This window comes from Myotis myotis, unplaced genomic scaffold (genome assembly GCF_014108235.1).
Source record: "Myotis myotis isolate mMyoMyo1 unplaced genomic scaffold, mMyoMyo1.p scaffold_m19_p_3, whole genome shotgun sequence".
Taxonomy (NCBI): Eukaryota; Metazoa; Chordata; class Mammalia; order Chiroptera; family Vespertilionidae; genus Myotis; species Myotis myotis.
The window spans coordinates 724,767-744,625 of NW_023416335.1; the positions used below are offsets into that span (position 1 = coordinate 724,767).

Genomic DNA, 19,859 nt, shown 5'->3' on the forward strand with positions numbered 1-19,859 from the left:
GATGCTTTCTTTCCACTGACGTTCTTCACCAGTTTTTAAATGACTTCACGGGTTTTTACTCACTGTTTGTAGCTGAAATGTGCTGACTCTCAATCGCTCACTGTCGGCAATTACTAAATAAACCAAACATCACACTGTACCCTTGTGACTTCGAACCGATGCTCGGTCCCAGGTGTGCTCGCTCAGTGCAAGTTCACACCAAAGAAGGTCAAGAACCAGGGGCTGCCCTCTGTGCGGTGGGCACACAGGCCACAGGGAGGCCAACAGGGAGCTCCTGAACCAGGCCCTGCCCCGTGCCAGGCACTGAGGCCGTCGGGTAGCTCCCCCTGGTTCTGAGCATCACTGTGACCCTACAAAGTAGAGCTGCCCACGAAGAAGCTGACACTCGGAGAATTCAAATCACAAAAATTGCATAACCAACATGTAGAAGTCCTTATATTCAAACAACAAAAAATACAGAATTGAACATATAGAGAAAAGTGAAGCAAATATAAAACCCTACATTCCTTAATATGGTTGGATATTAGAAGTGTTCATGCATTTACATAATTAAGCAACTGGAAACTATCTGGTCTTTTAAAATCATCTAAATATTCTGCAAAATAATAGACTAATATGTTAATATAATCATTGAAATCAGGTTAAAATACTAACATTTCATTCTTTGAATAAATAATAAATAGGTGAGTCAAAGAAATAAATTTTAAAATGGTTCAAATAACTCTTTTTTGTTTTTTATCCTCACCCAAGGATATTTTTTTTTCTACTGATTTTTAGAGAGAGTAGAAGGGAAGGAGGGGGAGAGAGAGATTGATTGGTTGTCTCCCGCACTCACCTTGACTGGGCTGGGATGGAAGGAGTGGCTCAGTGGTTGAGCGTTGACCTATGAACCAGGAGGTCATGTTTGATGACCAGGAGTGCACCTGCCCGGGTTGCAGGCTCAATCCCCAGTAGGAGGCATGCAGGAGGCAGCCAAGCCATGGTTCTCATCATTGATGTTTCTATCTCTCTCTCCCTCTCCCTTTCTTCATGAAATCAATAAAAAATATTTTGTTTTGAACTTGCAACCCAGGTACATGCCCTTGACCAGAAATCAAACTGTAGACCCTTCAGTTTGCCAGGGAATTTGAATATGCTTGTCCAGAAGAAATCACATCGGAGACAGAAGAATTCATCAAAATTAAACTTTAGGATATGACATGACTAAAAAATAGATTGATTCCTGATGTGCTAATGATGAAAATTCTTGTCATAAATTTAACATCAATTTCTGTATCTTTAGTATTCTTACGCTGGTTAAAAATATTCATGTAAAACCAAATTTTTGCAGTATTTTATTTAGCACTCTCCAGCACGCTGTTGTATATTATTTAAATGAGCAATTTATTTCAATGTCTTGAGTTGAGAATGAAAGTATCTTTGCTCTTTAATAATATCTTAGAATGCTGGCCAAAATTTACCCTTAACTCTTCACACCTATAAGAAGAACCTAGACATTTCTGGTGAATGAAAATATACTATATTCTTCCCAATATCTGAAAATAAGCGATAAATTAACCCTATTTTAAATAGCAGCCCCACAGGAAAAGCCTTGCAATTCAAAACTTATATTTATACAACACAACATCCATACAGAAAGTTAGAGACCACAATTCTCTCTTCCCGATATGAGCAGCCTTACAGTGAGATGATCAGTAACAGGCTGGCAAGTAAAGTATTTTATCAAATTGAATATCTGTGTGATGTACTGACATTAATACCAAAATAAAAGTAGGAATTTGGGGTTCTTCTTAAGAGGTGATTTTTGATCATGGAAGGGTGGGGAAATGTGAGCCTGAACTTTTCTGCAGCGTTTGTGAGTTCCTGCACACACCAGTCCAACCCTCCGCCTTCCCGAGCACACTACCTAACCTCCCTCTCCCGACTCTAGGCCTCTCCCTCGCTGCTGCCCCAGCTTCAGAAGTCTTTAATCCAAATTCTATGACCACATAAAAATAAGATCATTATGCTAAGTGAAATAAGCCAGTCAGAGAAAGACAAATACCACATGATGTCACTGATATGTGGAATCTAATGAACAAAATAAGTTGATGAACAAAATAGGACCAGAGGCATGGATGCATGGGACAGACTGACAGATGTCAGAGAAAAGGGGGAGCGGGGAGGACTGAAAGAGATGAACTAAAGAATATATATTCATACAGGCATAACCCATGGACACAAGATAATAGGGGGGTGACGACTGGAGGGGGGCTGGGAGAAGGGGCAAAGGGGTGAAAAGGAGGGACATCTGTAATAGTGTCAAAAGTAAAAAAGAGAGACTGTGGTGGAGGTTGCCATGTGTGTACACACCTGCTTCATTTTCTCCAGAGCAGAAATTGAGACAAGAATTTCAGACTTCCTTGAACTTAAGTGGAGACCTCAAGACTGAATGTGGCCACGGTAATATGGATATAAGGACATTTGCCAACTCAGGGCTGAACAGAAACGTCTCCCATTGATCCTCCTGTTCTCCCTTCCCTCATTTACCATGTGGGAAGTTCAGAGGCCTTCAGGGGACGGTAGCACTGCTGGATAAAAGGGGCCGGTCCCCTCCCCACTAGCCTCGGCACACCCTGGCCACACTCACACTGATTATCACCTATGGGAGAAATTAATCCTATTGTGTGAACCACTGAGAGGCGGGCACTGATTGTTACAGCAGTCTATCCTGAGTAAGTGAACAAGTTTCAATCAAAGACCCTAATGTCGCATTCAGCTGCTCTCAGTCTTCACTGCATATTGGACTCAAGTACCGAGCTCTTTAAAAATGCCAGTAGGTGGGCCAATAATCACTATTTTTAAAAGCTATTTAAGGGATTCTGAGCCATACTAAGGTTGAGAACCACTGCCAATCGTGGAGCTAAATTGGCATTCAATCATGGTAAAGGTGGTGTCTTAATCCAGTATTTTTTCTATTTCATCATGGGCCATGTGAAACCTAAAACTATCAATTGAAGGCAAAATACACATTGAAAATCTGGAACCCTGGTAGAAAAAAAAAAAAATCCCCCAAAGTATTTTGCAATCGCTTCCAGTGAATTCATCCTTCAATTTCAGGCAAATGTTAGCCTTCCCTGAGTTAAAATAAATATTCATTTGGCCAGAACCCAGTGTTTGAAAAAACTTTAGTTTCCACCAAGGAACAACTGCCACAATCATGTAAAAATGAACATTAGTTTCATGGTGTAAGTTTACAAACATAGCTACCTCAATGCTATTTCGATTCCATGAACTAATGGTTGGGTTTTCAACAGTCGCCGATCTATACTGCTGAATATTTAATCACAAGACTGCCTAAGAGATTATTTACACATAACTTTTCCAGATGCTGCGGGATAAGCAAAAATTATCGCATCGACTGAGATGACAAATTTATCGCTTTCTTTTCACTCTTTGCACTTATAATTCTTTTTCTTTTCTAATTACACTGGTTAGGGCATCTACTAGTAAGATGGTGCTGAGTGTTAACACTGAGAGTAAGCAACCTTGTCCCGTTGCTACTTTATTGGGAATGCTTTTAGTGTTTCACTGCTAAATATAATATCACATGTAGGTTTCTGTCCAATATCCCAGATCAGTTTATATTCTATTTCTAATTTGCGTGTAACATTTACCATAAATTAATATTAAAAATTAATATTCTCTTCTGAAAGGATCATATGATCTTTCTCCTTTAAACCTTAAAAATAAAATTTCAGATCCTTAATCATCCTTCCATTCCAATTAATGCCATCTATAATAATAAAAGCACAATATGCTAATTAGACCAGAAGTCCTTCTGGATGAAGCAAGCCAGGCTGCGAGGGAAGCCTGGGTCCCGGGTGCCAGAGGGAAGCTGGTGCCCACAGCCTGCATAAGGACGGCCTACTCATGCATGGATTTCATGTATTGGGCCTCTAGTTTGTACATAATTACTTTTAAAACGCTTTTAGATGTGCTCCTTTAGTCTTTGATGCTTCTACCTAAATTATTTAAAATGTACTTTATTTAATAATAAGAAATAATAAGAAAGGAGCTCATCTAAAAGCGTTTTAAAAGTAATTATGTACAAACTAGAGGCCCAATACATGAAATTCATGCATGAGTAGGCCGTCCTTATCCAGGCTGCGGGCACCAGCTTCCCTCTGGCACCCGGACCCGGGCTTCCCTCGCAGCCTGACTTTATCCAGAAGGACTTCCGGTCTAATTAGCATATTGCGCTTTTATTATTATAGATGTACTTTATTAAACTTTCTTATTGTTTCTAATCTCCCTCTTACCATATTTTTCATCTTCAATGCTGCTAGAATGATCTTTTTTTAAAATATATTTTTATTGATTTCAGAGAGGAAGGGAGAGGAAGAGAGAGAGATAGAAACATCAATGATGAGAGAGAATCATTGATCTGCTCTTCCTACATGCCCCCTACTAGGGATTGAGCCTGCAACCAGAACATGTGTCCTGACCAGGAATCGACCTGTGATGTCCTGGTTCATGGGTTGATGCTCAACCACTGAGCCACACCAGCTGGCTAAAATGATCTTAATAAAATAAGAATCTTATGTCCCTTCTGAATTGCCAACAGTGCTCCCCATGCTTAACTACACCAGAGGCCAACTGTCAACCAAGACCCCTGACTGCCTCTTGCTACCCTGTTCAGGTCTCTTCATCAATGCTTATGTCCCCATTCTCTGCACCCCAGTCAACTGAGCCCCTTACCATTCCTTAAACACCTCATGACTCTTCACTTTGATCCTTTATTCATACGACTTGGAAGGCCTTTACTCTGATCCATGAGTCACTCGAACCATGTTCAAGCTTTCTGGCTCAGCCCTAAACTGCTTCTAGGAATCCTTTCCTGACATTTTAGGAGGAATTTTAACTACTAACTTCTGCCCATAGATACCACACAAACTTCCACTGCAGCATCGGCTACACCATGTAACTCCTACTGTTTTATCACCAAGTCAAAACCATACCTTATCTACCTTTGGATTGGCAAGACCCTGCACTAAGCACACTGACCAGCAAATCGCAAGTCTGACATTTGCCTGAGGAGTGGACTCTGCAGATAGGCTTTACAAGTCTGATGTTTAAGTCCATCCCTAAACACCCGTTGAGAGTTGTCTTGCTCTTAATTCCATTTTATCCCTAATACTATTTCCTATTCATAAAGGTGTTAGTCCGTTTATTCCTAAGAAAACACATGGTATCCCGTGCATTGGCTTTGGGGATAAAGCACTCATTTGAGAGAAGTTTGTCTTATACTCACAAATCTAGAGTTTCCTGTGTGATAAACTTAAAAAGAAATTAAGACTAAAGGCTCAGTTAAGACTAACTTACTTTCATAATTAATTTGTGTGTGTGCACGTGTGTGTATATATATGCATGTGTGTTCATGTTTTGAATACTATCTCTTGGTCCCACACTTCGCTAAACTATTTAAAACGCACCCCCTTATTTATTCCTGTCAACAAAAGTAGGTAGTACATATTATTAAGTAACAAATAAAATAACAGGGAGATTAGGTCACTTTTTCAAAGCAGTGAATCTAAGAATTGAAAACAGAGTTTTTAAATTAAAAAATTCAATAAAAGTGCCATGAGTTTGCCAGGGAAAGCTGATTTGTTCAGGTTGCTTACAAATTAATGAACTAGAGAACATAAAATGCTGGCCAAGTTAATATATAAAGTAAAATACTGTAACCATTTTTTCACCATTAACCTGTCTGGGAGAAGTCTAAACTTCACAATTCCATCTCCAAAAGATTCTTTATGTAGGGAGAAAACTTGTGACTTGTAAGAAGAAAAAACATATTTTATATAGCAGTAGAATTTAATACAAAAAAAATAGACTGCCTTCCCAAATCTTCCTTTCTCTAGAAAAATAAAATAACTATACTCCTCTCAAGACAATATCATTGACTACAAAATGCCCTGGGTCTTTGTTCAAAACAGAACTTCAGTATTTGTCACGTTGTGTTTATAGCAACTTCATTGCACCTCTCCTTGTTACCTGGTAACTTGTTAGCTTTGTAACCTAAGCAATGGCACCCAACATGTTGGCAAATAATCATTTTTAAATTAAAAGATTAAGTCCATTGAAAGCCTAATTATAAAAACTGGAAGAAAAAAAAGGAGTGCAAATAATTTCTAGCTTAGTTCAGAAATGAACATTAGAAATGATGCTTAACTCCATGAAGCTGCTCTTCAATGAAAGAACGTGTTCGTTTTTCCTAGGAGATCAAACTCTCGTGTGGTTATATATTCACAGAATAGAGAGACTCGACTGAGACGCATAGATGACAGCGAGCAGGACGGGCAGCTCAGCCTCGGGCAGCGGCCTGCAGCCAGGCAGCATCCACTGCAGTCACTGAGAAGGCGGTGGCGCCTGCAGTCCTGAGCTTTACTTCTGAGGATGCTGTGATCAGAACGGAAATCTGACCTAAAAGCTGTCATAGTTGTAAAGACGCATGAAAAAGCTTTGGCAAGTGTTAATGAGAAGAGGACAACAACCAACAGAGCAGCCCGAGTCCTTGAACTTTCAGGACAGTAAAGAGCAGCAAAGCCAGCTTAGCAAAGCCAAGAGCCTAACAGCCAAAGATGCCAGCCAGGGGGCCGTGAGGGGCAGGCTTTGTGCTCCCATTTGTTGTCCGTCAACAATCAAAGACTAGATGCTTTTCATACTAAACAGCCAATAAATAAACAAGGAGCCACAGGCTCTGGGATGGAAGAAGAAAGCCAGTGACAAAGAAAACAGAAGGCCGAAGCTTGGGGAGAGCACATAGCGGCCTGGCCTGAATGGTGAATGGTTTCAGTGTGCTTGTACTGGGTGGCTCCTTCCTCTCCTTCATCGGAATACCCACTTGGACTGGCTGGTTTGCTAAAAGAGAAGAAGATAGTTTTTGTTCTCGTTATCTCTCCCACTTCCTGCCTTTCAACCACATCTGTCGTTGAAATCTGCTGACTTCCCTATCGCTCTCTATCTGAAGTGCTACAACTGTATGATCCTGCAATACAACCATTTTCTCAATCCTTGTATCAAGCCTCTCTCCCATCTATGCTGCAATAATCCTGACTCTTTGGGACAAAAGGCCAAGGAATCAAGGATATTTGCAAAGAGTGGTTGTCACTACAGGCCATGACTGAATAGGAAAAATATGTTGACCAAGTCAGGATAGGTTAAAGTAGAAAGCAAGCAAGTGGGACAATGAGAGGTTTAGAGTTGGTAACAGAGTGAAGGAACTAACGGATATGATGCTGTGACTAGCAGAACCCAATTTGCTCATCACCAGGCACTACCCACATTTTGTTCTACTGATTGGAACTCCTTGGTGCACATGTAATACAGTGTGAATCATGCCCTCTGGGGTCCTGCCATGTTATGGGTGGTGTGAGTATGAGTGGTTTTAATTCACACATTCAGTGGAAAAGGGGGAGGGAATTAAAAAGTACCAAAATAATGACATATTCAGAAAATCTCACTTAATGACAAATATCTAGGGGTGAGTTACCAAAGCCCAGGTGAGGTAGAGGAGTCGAGGCGGAAATAACTACTGTTGAAAGGGTTGCCCACATGGGCTGACAATGTTCGCAATATCTTTGGGGATACATAAGAGAACAACAGAGTTGACAACATGTTCTGTAGACAAAAGAGAGTGAGCAGGAAGTGAGTCCCTTGCAGAGGCCAAGTAGAAAGCTGAATCCACAAGGAGGCTAAACATCAAAGAGGCATATTTAGATTAGGATGGGACTGATGCCCATTCCGGAAGTCATCGGGAGTGGGGGCGGGGGGGGGGGGGTTGGGGGCGGGGGAGAGGAAGCACTGCAGATGGTCCCTGAGTGTGTGCATACCACCTCCGTGACTGGTCCGATTCTTCTGGGGCTACGCCCACACTACAACCACCCACTGCCTGACAGTCACACCTGATCCCGCCTGCCTTCAAGGCTCTCATTCAGAAAACCTCCCTTGATGACTGTGGCCTCCACTGATCTCTTCCATTCCGGACCAATGGTTTTAGCAATCACTTTACTTCATCTAGAACTCCATTATCAAATCTCATAAAGTTCTCAGATAGTTTTCTGTATGTGAATATTATATATCCAATTAATACCCCTTTGCAGCAGATTTAGAAGCAGGGTGGACATGTGATGGACCCTTAAGAAATACTTTTTCAGTCAAATCAATATTAAAATCAGTTTTTAATATACGTTTTTATTTTCTTAAATATTTTCAACTTTATTGAGGTGTAACTGACAAATAAAATTTAAAGTGACATGATTATATATGTATACTAGAGGCCAGGTGCACAAAATTCATGTACAGGTAGGGTCCCTAGGCCTGGCTGGCGATCAGGGCTGATCGGGGCCTTCATTCTTCACCGCCCCCTGGTGGTCAGTGCATGTCATAGCAAGCAATTGAACTCGCATTATCCCGGTTGAACTCCCGAGGGGACACTTTGCATATTAGCCTTTCATATATATATATATATATAAACTATAAAATGATACAATTAAGTTAATTAACACATCCATCATCTCACATAGTTACCTTTTTATTTTTTTATGATGAGTATGCTTAAGATCTACACTCCTAAACAACAAAACAAAGAGGTAGCCAACCAGATGAGAGATATTTTCAAACAGTAGTTCTAACAAAGATTTAATTTCTAATATACATAAAGAATTCATAAAACTCAATACCAAACAAACAATCCAATCAAAAAGTGGGCAGAGGACCTAAAAATATACCTCTCCCGCCCTGACCAGTTTGGCTCAGTGGATAGAGCATCAGCCTGTGGACTGAAGGGTGCCGGGTTCGATTCCAGTCAAGGGCATGTACCCTGGTTGTGGGCACATCCCCAGTAGGAGGTGTGCAGGAGGCAGCTGATCGATGATGTTTCTAACTCTCTATCCCTCTCCCTTCCTCTCTGTAAAAAATCAATAAAAATATATTTTAAAAAATACACCTCTCCCAAGAAGATATACCAACAGCCAATAGATATATGAAAATCACTGTCAATTAGGTAAATGCAAATCAAAACTATAAAGAGCTACCACCTCACACCTGTTAGAGTGGCCATTATCAACAAGACAAGTAACAACAAGTGTTAGAGAGGCTGTGGAGAAAAGGGAACCCTCATTCACTGCTGGTGGGAATGTAGATTGGTGCAACCACTATGGAAAGCAGTCTATGATTCCTCTAAAATTAGAGCTACCATACCACCCAGCAATCCCTCTCCTGGGTATGTACCCAAATAACTCGAAATCACATATTCGCAAAGATATATGCACCCCTATATTCCCTGCAGCATTATTCATGGTGGCTGAGACATGGACACAACCAAAGTGTCCTGTGATAAAGGACTGGATACAGAAGATGTGGTCCATATCATAATGGAATGCTACTCAGCCATAAGGAAGGAGGGAATACTGCCATTTGCAACAACATGGATGGATCCTGAGAGCATTATGCTAAGTGAAATAAGTCAGTCAGAGAAAGCTCAGACCATATGATTTCACTCATATGTGGGATATAACCCTGAAACTCATGAACACAAACAGCAGTGAGGTGGTTGCCAGAGGGAAGGGGGTGGGGAGAGAAGGGGGTCCTAATGTGTGATGACAGGAGAAGTTTTGACTTTGGATGGTGGGTAATCTTATAACCTAGAAACCCACACCTGAAACCTATATGATCATGTTGACCAATGATCATATTAAAACCAATTTAATTTTTAAAAATATCTGGCTATTTTAAAAATAGCAACCATACATCACAGAGAGCTCATTTACCACGAGAGTGTGGGGCACCACAGATACAATGATGCTTGTAATCTGATGCAACGAAATACATGTGTTTTCATCCCTCTTTTTAAAAATCGTTTTACCTCTTGTGAGATGAGTATCCGTTTGCATTTCTGTTTATTTAAACCAGGATGCATTTATCCTGTTATGTAAAAGGAAGTCCATTAAGATAATTGCTGTGAGATGAATGAAAGTAATTAATCACACTCATTTTTCTAGTGGTCTCCACTTCATCTCTACCAAGAAACCAATTACTTACAAATGGTGCACTTACATGAATAGCTGCTCTGGCTTTTTTCTCTCTGGGGACTTGGCACTGTGGATGCACTTTCTCATACTCACAGGGACTGGCAAGCCAACCTGCATTCCTCTTTGTAAATCTCTCCTCAGAAGGAGAAGAATGTGAAAACAGGGACAATAATGGATAGCCTGACCCACTCTCTCCTCTCTCCAGTACATCCTTGTCGTGCATGTTTGTCCTTTTTGTACTGTTTAATAAGAAAACCTGAAACGGGAATGCAGAAAACTCCCTTAGTATTCAGCGTCCATTGCCTGCACTTAGTAGACTTAGTAAGTGCTCATAAAGCACTTAAAACGGTGCGGGCACAGAGTTAAGTTCTGCAAAAGTACCTGTGAAATATACAGAGGAGAAGTACCTGGCGGTTCCCTGGTGCTTACCCCACGCTTTGGAGAACACTGAGCTGGTCAAATCACGGGGATTTTTCCCGCAGCAAATAAACTGAGCTCATGAAGGCTCAAATGGAGGTCCGCATTTCCACGGATCTCCGGTAAGAGAAGGCGGGCCACGGGGTAGTAACAACCATGAGCAAATGGTTGGAGGTAAGAAGAAGTGAGCCAATGAAATTGCTTGTGGGTGTGTCCGGTGTTTGGTTTGGTTTGGGTCTAACAAGCATGAGAGGACAGCCAGAAATGCAGTTGGAGAAGGCAAATGGCATGACCACAGGTGGGTTCTGATCACCCAGGGGGCGGTGTGGGAGGAGCCACCACTGAGGCCCAGGTGGGAGGGGGGAGGGGCCCAGCAAAAGCAGCTGCACCCAGTAGGATCAAACGATGCAGACGCAGAGAAGTGAGGTTATGGCATGAGATCAGCAGGCCAGGGATACCGGAGTCATCAAGAAAAACAAAGAGGAGGGAAGGGCAGTGAAGCAGGGAGAGAGCCAGTTAGGTCTGGGAGGGAAGAATTCACTTTTGAACACACGAACGCAGCTCTGGGCAACATTCCGTACAGCAGGGAGCTGGATTAGAAATGGAAGGCAACAAAGTAGGGATACAGGAAAGGGCTAACAGCCAGGGGTCCTCAGCTGGCTGGTGCAGAGAGGCATTCTGGGACAGCTGCTTCTGAGAGCAGCCCCAGGCGTCCTGCCTGATGCCGGTGGACTGACTGCATGTTCACATGACCAGCTCCCCCTCGCCAACCCAACCTCTGAGCCTGAGGTCCAGGACGTCGTAGTTAACATATCTTCTAAGTTATTGCAATTAGACATTAAAATGAAGGTTTCTAGAACAAGAAGTTTTATAGAAATAACAAGAGATGTTTATTTTGCTATTATATATTCTTTGTCTTATACATTGTGGAGTAGGTAGTGACTATTTTGACAAGTTATCTTTGCTTTTAAAAATATATTATTATTGATTTCAGAGAGGAAGGGAGAGAGAGAGAGAGAGAGAGAGAGAGAGAGAGAGAGAGAGGGAGAAGGAAAGAAAGAAAGAAAGAAAGGAAGGAAGGAAGAAAGGAAGAGAAACATCAATGATGAGAGAGAATCACTGATTGGCTGCCTCCTGCACGCCCCACACTGGGGATCAAGCCCGCAACCTGGGCATCTGCCCTGACAGGGAATTGAACCCTGACCTCCTGGTTCATAGGTCGATGGTCAACCACTGAGCCATGCCGACTGGGCTTGACAAGTTATCTTAACAAAATGAAGAAGCTGTTTTAACTGCATGTCAAGTGACCTTCAGACTCCTCGGGCATTATTCAGTGATGTTGGTTATGTGTCAGCCCTTATTTCTTGTGGAGACATAGCTTTGTTTGCTGAATCGAGAGTAGTGTGCACGGAGCATACAGCTTCACATTACCCTAATTTCTTCATCTCTTGTCAAACAGTTGAAAATAGAATGACCTCAAACCAATGAAGTCAAAATTGTCAGAATCTAATTCTTTTTAAGGCCTCTAAGTTTCTAGGTTGAAACTAATTCTGTCCTTGAGTTTAAACCCATCTCATTTATCCCAATTTTTCTTTGTTTTTCAGTTGTCTAGGAGAAAGACCTATATTTTTGTAATGGTAAGTGACCGCTCTGACCCTTTCCAGTTAAAAATAATAAAATGAGATTTACATTTAAAAGTTTGTTAGGTTGAAACCTTACATATTTAATTTAGAAACATACCTTGCAAAACAAGTACAGTTAAGTCTAGACTTACTTTCAGTTGATACAATACCAATTCAAATTATGTATTTTGTGCAGGTAGCACACAATTGAAAAATAAAGCCAGCTTCTAAACAGTTCACTACAAAGCATTTAGGTTTTTGTGACAAAGGGATAGTGAATAAAGGATTTATACCAATTGACCTGTATTACCATTTATGATACAAACTCAATTATACTAGTAAGTAAAATAATCAGTAATTTGAAATAGCCTTAGAAACATCAATTTAAATTAAAGTAAGAAAGATTTGCTGATGGTATTTGACATAGTCTTGAGTAGTGTTTCCCCAGCATTCTACTAACACATTTCCACCCAGGCATCAATGTGCACACTCCAATGTTTTGCATGACATTTTAGTGTGACTATCTAGGTTTCTCCAGATTTCTAATGAAAGGTTCAGTCTTTTATCATATGTTTCAGAAAATGTATATCAAGTTTTCAGTTGTAAACCTGATGATGTCTATTTGGGAAGCAGGCATACCAGACATTTCTTGTAGGACAAGCATGTCAAACTCACGGTCCACGGGCTGCATGTGGCCCACAATGAATATTTCTGTGGCCCAGCCAATATAATGGTATGTAAGAAATGTTTTAATAAAAATTTGTAACTTAATTGTTACAATATCCTATTATACATAATTATTAATAACAAACTACAACGTTCGCTGATGACTGATTACTTTAATCATGTTACATTCATTTCCCTTATGCGCCTTAAGCGCAGGCACACCATTTCTCTCCACTAATACCAGCAGCGAATATTTTAGCAGCCAATGGCCACGTCATTAGTCTTGGACTGACTTGTTTGGTGTGAGCAACAGGAAATGTTGCACTTTCGGAGAACAAGAAAAATAGGTTTATTTGTGTTATGCTTATTAATTTGTGCAGTTATTCCGTGTCTGGTAAGTTAATGTTCAAGAAAACATATTGCTTTTTCTTAAAATGTTTTATTTTTTTATGTTAATGATTACTTATTTATTTCAGCCCTTTGTATTCAGCATGTCTCTATCGAAATAAACCTGTGTTTCTATGAAAATTGAAGCTTTTGTTTTTTTGCACCTCACATAAACTTAAACCTTGTTTATTTGACCCGTGTTAGCCTTTGAGGTTGACATGCTGGTTGTAAGGATAAGATCCATTTGTTGGCTACCTCAAATCTTTCTCTTTGAACAAGTATGCAACTCCCCACTTCAAGAGAGGGGTCTCAGGCCCTTGTCTTTGAATCTGACTGCTTGGAATGATTTTTATGACCATTAATCATCGAAGTAGAAGTGATATCCTGGGACTTAAGATGTCTAGAGCAGGAGAATCCTTGCAGCTTCTCCTTGGGTCTCTTGCAACACTTGTTCTAGGAATGTTCTCAGCCACCGCCCTGTGAAAGGCCCAGGCCCCTTAGAGATGGCTCCAACTGGACTTCCAGCCAATAGCCAGCATCAACTGCAGGCAAGATGCGGGAGTTATCTTCAACAACCAGCCCGAACAAGTCTTCAGGTGGCAGAGTAACCAGTAGACACTGGACGGCAAAGGCACAACACACCTCAAGTGAGAACTGCTCAACAGTCAGCCCACTGAACCATGAAAGACAATAGAAACGGATGTTCTAATTCACTAGTTTTGGGGATAGTTGTTACACAGTAAAGGCAACCAGAACATTAGTTTTATCTTTCTCTGTTCAAGTTCAGATTATCAGACTTTTATAATTTTCTAGTGAATGACCCTAGAAATGACCCTTAAAAATTTTACCTAGTAGTCTAACATCATTAAAATGTTCTTGATTTGCTTCATGGAAATAGCTCAACCTTATCTGCTTTACATGCTTTTTCCTCTAATTGTTACTGAATCAAGATCTGCGCTACATAAATTTACAGAATCTTGCCCAACCCCCTCATCAAACAGAAAAGGAAACAGGATCCCTAAGATTAACAGGATCCGCCCAAAGACATAAGGGATGATCATCTACTCCTGCTTCAAATCTTGGCTCTTTGTACTTTGTTCATATCTGTCACTTGGGGGTCAAATTTTCCTGGAAAATGTATGAGTTCAAGATAATACCATGTCTCATTATTATTTCCCTAAATTAGCAAACAATTTTACAGATCCTTAACTAAATTAATTTTTACTAAGGTTGAATGACAGCAAAATATTTCTGCCTGATTTTCTTCTCTTGTCAAGTTTATGGACTCCTAGAATGTTAAAGATGTCACATTTAGTCATATTATGTGGTTGATTCTCCTCTTCCTATAGTGTTTATCTTTTCTCTCCCTACCCCTCAACCAGCACCCCCCACTCATGCTTTCAAACAGGCAATTCATTATATGGATTAACCTCCCACCTCCACTTAAGGTTGGTAACTCTCAAATCTTATTTTCCTTCTTGTTCTTATGCTCTGATTAAATTCTCATTATGTATTTCTAACCCACTAGACATTTGTGTTTAGATATCTAGCCATCTCCTTTTAATTAACATTTTAAAAATAAAATGGATTTTCAGCCCAAAGCATCCAGAAAATAAACCATCTGTTTTTTTCCTTTAAATATTCTACAAAGGGACAGACTATTTCTCAAATTTCAAAGTTTCAAATTTCCAGAGACTCTCTCTTGGTGATGCTCCTCTGTCGATTGCCTGGTTTTATAGTTCTTTTATAAGAACTCTCTTTCCTCCATCTTGTTCTCTCTATTTCCATGATTACCACCTTTCCACTATGCCGGGGCTTGCCATAGATCACAGTATCCAGATGACTACCACAACTGGCTCTCCCCTCTCCAGTTTATCCTTTGTCTTCAAGACACTGCTTATCTTCCTTAAACACCCATTCCATTACAATTATTCCCTACTCCTAAACCTCCCATGACTCCCTATTCCCTAGCTTGTAAATTCCAGCTGCTTGTTTTTAAAAGCTCTTCAGAATCAAGTCCCACCCAGTCAACCCAGTTCCATGGCCAACTGCTCCTCAAATTCACTTCCTTCCTGCTTTGAGGAGGGGCCCACGATTCTATCCGGACCACCTCTTCTCTTCCCAAGTCCTTCACATCCCTCCAAACCGGGTTCAATACTGTTCCCTTCATGAAACTTTTCCTAATAATATCTGTGAAGCTAAATAATGGTCAACATTATTTTTAAAAAATATACTTTTATTGATTTCAGAGAGGAAAGGAGAGGGAGAGAGAGATAGAAACATCAGTGATGAGAGGGAATCATTGACTGGCTGCCTCCTACACGTCCCCCATTGCGATGGAACCCACAACCCAGGCATATAACCAGACTTGGAACTGAACTGTGACCTCCTGGTTCATAGGTCGATGCTCAGCCCCTGAGCCACGCTGGCTGGGAATCATTATTTAGATATCTAGCCATCTCCTCTTAATTAACATTTTTAATAATGATCTCTAGACCTATCGCACTAGGGCCCGAGATTCCACAATCAGAGAGCTGGCAGGTGAAATGGAATCTTGCAGCTAAATGTAAGCACTCCTAGCAAAGAACCAGTCCTGCATCTTGAGTGTAGAGTATTGCAGATACCCTCTCTGGAGAGCACAGTTTTGGGGCGGAGGGAACCCTGTTGCAGTCTTAGATAAGTGGAGGAAAGAAACAAAAGGAAAACAGAGAAGCATGGGATGCCAACATCTCAACTTGCCTACTTTGCAAATAACTTTCCTTTTGAGAATTAGCCTTGTGCATTATGGATATGAGTATCAATTATTCAGAATACCTGATGAATCAACTCCTCTCACTCTTCCACAAGGCTAGAGTGGGGATTTCTTTTTCTGAGTCAAACAGGAACTGATGCTGGATTCGCCCCAGAGCACCACCGTCCAGTCTTCAAACGATGAATTTCAGTTGCCGGGACACCAGAAAAGCTGGAGTCGGCCTGCTGGCACAGTTGGCCATTTACCTACCCTGTTTCCCCCCCTTATCTTAGCGATTTGTTCTCTGATGCTGAGCCCTCATCCTCTACTACCACCGAATGCAAGAAGTTCTAAGTAATAAAGTTCTGTGTTTCTCACAAGTAAATTTAACAAGGAGGACAAAGATGATGTTAGGTGACCCACTGCTTTCTCTAGTTTCTGGACACATTTCCTTCCTTCCTTCCTTCCTTCCTTCCTTCCTTCCTTCCTTCCTTCCTTCCTTCCTTCCTTCCGCCATCAGCCCATCCGCCTGCAGGCTCTTCCTGCTGCTGGGCTGTGCGCCTGGGCCACTGTCTGAGCCCCAGTTTCAGGCTCTCCCTCTCCCGTGCATTCCTGTTCTTTCCCCACCTCCCTCACCTCCAGGTTCTCACTTGCTTCCCTGACCCACTCTCACCTCCCAGCCAGCTGACACCAGCAGCAGTTTTTAGTGACCTTAACTATAATGGACAGCATGACCTCCCCTCCTGGCAGGAGAAGGAACTGGTGATATGTAGGATCGGTCAGATTACAGATAGGAAAGAAAACTTAACAGTTCAAAGCCAAGCCCTGGATTATCACAAGAGCTCAGGCGTTCACTCCACCTCTCCCACAATAACACCTTCCAGGAACGTGGGCTCATGGGAAACTTATCCAAGGCCATTGCACTGTTTTACTATAGTTTGGGAATGCAAGCTAGAGAAATAATTAACTCCAAAACCGAGTGCCTTCACTTTGGGCAGAGAATCCACACAAGCTTGAGGCTACAAGGTAAGAAAAATGCCATTCTTTCCAAACATTTTATGTTGGATCCAAAAATCATCTTAATGCACTTAATAGAGTAAATAAATAGATTACACTCTATCTATCACTTTGGCTTTCCATTTGGAGAGCTTTTTCCTAGAGTGGTATACTACCCAGAGCTTATAAGCCCATATACAAGGAAAGGGAGGAAGGAAGGAAGGGAGGAAGGGAGGAAGGAAGGAAGGAAGGAAGGAAGGAAGGGAGGGAGGGAGGGAGGGAGGGAGGGAGGAAGGAAGGAAGGAAGGAAGGAAGGAAGGAAGGGAGGAAGAGAGGAAAGAGGAAGGGAGGGAGGGGGAAAGGAAGGAAGGAGGGAAGGAAGGAAGGAAGGGAGGGAGGAAGAGAGGAAAGAGGAGGGGAGGGAGGGAGGGAGGGAGAAAGGAAGGAAGGAAAGAGGAGGGGAGGGAGGGAGGGAGGGAGAGAGGGAGGGAAGGAAGGAAGGGAGGGAGGAGCAAAGGAAGGAAGGAATGGAGGGAGGAAGGAAGGAAGGGAGGGAGGAAGGAAAGAAGGAAGGAAGGAAGGAAGGAAGGAAGGAAGGAAGAAGGAAGGAAGGAAGGAAGGAAGGGAGGAAGGAAGGGAGGGAGGAAGGAGGAAGGAAGGAAGGAAGGAAGGAAGGAAGGAAGGAAGGAAGGAAGGAAGGAAGCCTGAAGTACATTCCCACACTTGGGGAAGTGTGCTATCATATATCTTTAACTTGAAAACACTCCAGTTTCAGAAACTTTTAAAGACAGGCGGTTCTGGAGACGATTCCCAACACTGTGTTCTTCAAAGGCCCTAAACATGAGTCTTTCTAAGAGTCTCCCAGGTCAGGCAAGAGGAGACTGTGACTGGTGGCCACAGTGAGCGCAGAGGCCACAGCCCGCAGCGGTCTCTCCCTTCCAAGCTGGCCCACGTCTGGAACCACCGGGGCTGGCGGTCCGCGCACCCTCTGACTCCCGCCTGCGGGGACTCAGGGGTCCCTCCCAGGCTCATCGGTGTCGGGGGCCTCCGTCCTCAGGGAGGAACCCTCTCCACAAAGGACAGGGAGGGGCGGGCCGGGCGGGGCGGGCGGGGGAAGAAACCGGTGAACCGCGCAAAGTACAAGGCGCGCCGGCCTGGGGAAGGCTCGGCTCATGCGGAAAGCGACTGGATGTCCCAACCCACCAGGCAGGTCCCGGAGGACGCTCTCCTCTCCCGCCGCCTCCCCTCCCTCCCGGGGACCCCCTCCCCGGCCTCTGGGACTTTCACACCAGCCCCCCTCCTGCCCCCTCTCCCCACATGCCCGGCTGCTCCCAGCGCCGCACGAAGTCCCGGGAGCAGCGGGCTCTCCAGAAACTCAGCAGCGCGCCCTGCGACCTGCGGGGCTGGAGCAGGTCGGGTCCGGGAGAGAGCGATCGCCTTTGGACGCTGCTCCGAGCCTCTGTGCACACGCAGCCCCTGCGGACGGGGCTGGCAGCGTCCCCTCTCCCCGCCCCAGGCGCCCTCGGAACGGAACCCCGACCCTGGCAGCGGTGGGGAGTTCCCACTCCCGTCCCGGCTCAGCTGGCTCCCGCCCGCTCCACACGCAGGGGCCGATGCCGCGATCCGCCTCTACCCCCCGCGGGCCTGAGCACAGGACGCCCCTGGTCCTCTCCGCCCGCTCCCAGGACAAGTTCAGCCACAGAACGGGCGGGAGGGGTGCCAGCCGCCTCCTAACTGCATGCGCTCTCCTTCCCTCCCGCCCCTCGGAGCCGCCGGGCTGCCCGCGCCCAGCACTCACCCATGGCGAGTCCCACCGTCCTGCCCGGAGCGCAAGCCCCCAGCGCGGGCAAGTTCTCCAAGTGGCTCTCAGGCTCCGGCACAGCCAGTGGGAGTGACAGCCTGGCCCCTCCCAGCAGCGCGGTCTGGGTTCCTGCACGCCCCCCCCCCCACCCCCTCCGCTGCGGGTCCCCCTTCTCCTTCCCTGCCCTCCTCATCCAGGCCCGCTCCGCGCCCCTTTCACTCCCAGGGGAGCCTCATGCAAAGGCCTCCCCCTTAAAGACTAAAGACCTTAAAAACACTGCACACACACACACACACACACACACACACACACACACACACACGCTCACAGCCTCAGCTAAGAAGGACCTGGTGGCCAGAAAACAATCCTTAGTGGAGACCAGGGGAAGGTTACTCCAGGACAGACTGGTCTGCTATGTAGATTTCACATTCCCTGTAATCTTAAGTGCACCATTTTCTCCGTAATAACCATGATAAGAATATTAATAAAGACAAGAGGAAGAGAAAATTCTCCCGTTATTTTACACGATGCCTCTCTCCGTTCTTCTATGTGAAATCTATTTCTCTGTAGCCTGGCCAGGCTGTGAAGTCCTAAAAGACACACACACACACACACACACACACACACACACACACACCCCATAATATGCAGCAGCCACTTGGAGAACAGGTGACTCAAGGCAAGAGTCATTGGTGGCCCCATGGAACACTGGGCTCTTCAGTGGGAGTAATGGCTTGTGACCCACTGCGACTCAGTTTCCTAATCTGTAAAGAGAAGGAAGGATCTAGAAAAAGTAATCTCGAAGGTCCCTCCGAGCTAAAAATAATTATATAATTCTTCAGGTTACTGGCCTAGTTCTTTCCAGATTCACACTGGAGAGGTTATTTCAGTAAGTTGGTCCCTAAAGTATCTTCCGCTTCTTTTTCATGCACAGCACACCCTAAACAGTACACCAATCTGTGCCAGGAGCAAGTGGCAGAACTAAGTGGACGTGATTGCTAACCTAGAGGCACATGGCCATGTAATGGAGAAGACATGATGTGAAAGATAATTAAGAATATGTTGGGCAGCCCTGGCTGGTTTGACTCAGTGGATAGAGATCGTCAGCCTGTGGACAGGAGGGTCCCAGGTTCGATCCTGGTCAAGGGCACGTACCTCAGTTGTAG

The 19,859-nt window shown here is 43.6% G+C and overlaps 1 protein-coding gene across 1 annotated transcript in view; it reads right to left on the reverse strand.

The window, feature by feature from the left end:
• GPM6A (glycoprotein M6A) overlaps window positions 1-18,800 on the reverse strand; it is a 187,812-nt gene extending 169,012 nt beyond the window's left edge. Inside the window, exon 1 of the mRNA XM_036300194.1 lies at window positions 18,691-18,800. Within this exon, the coding sequence (XP_036156087.1) occupies window positions 18,691-18,694 (4 nt within the window). The 5' untranslated portion in view covers window positions 18,695-18,800. The remainder of the gene's footprint in view (window positions 1-18,690) is intronic.
• Window positions 18,801-19,859: the final 1,059 nt, after the last annotated feature.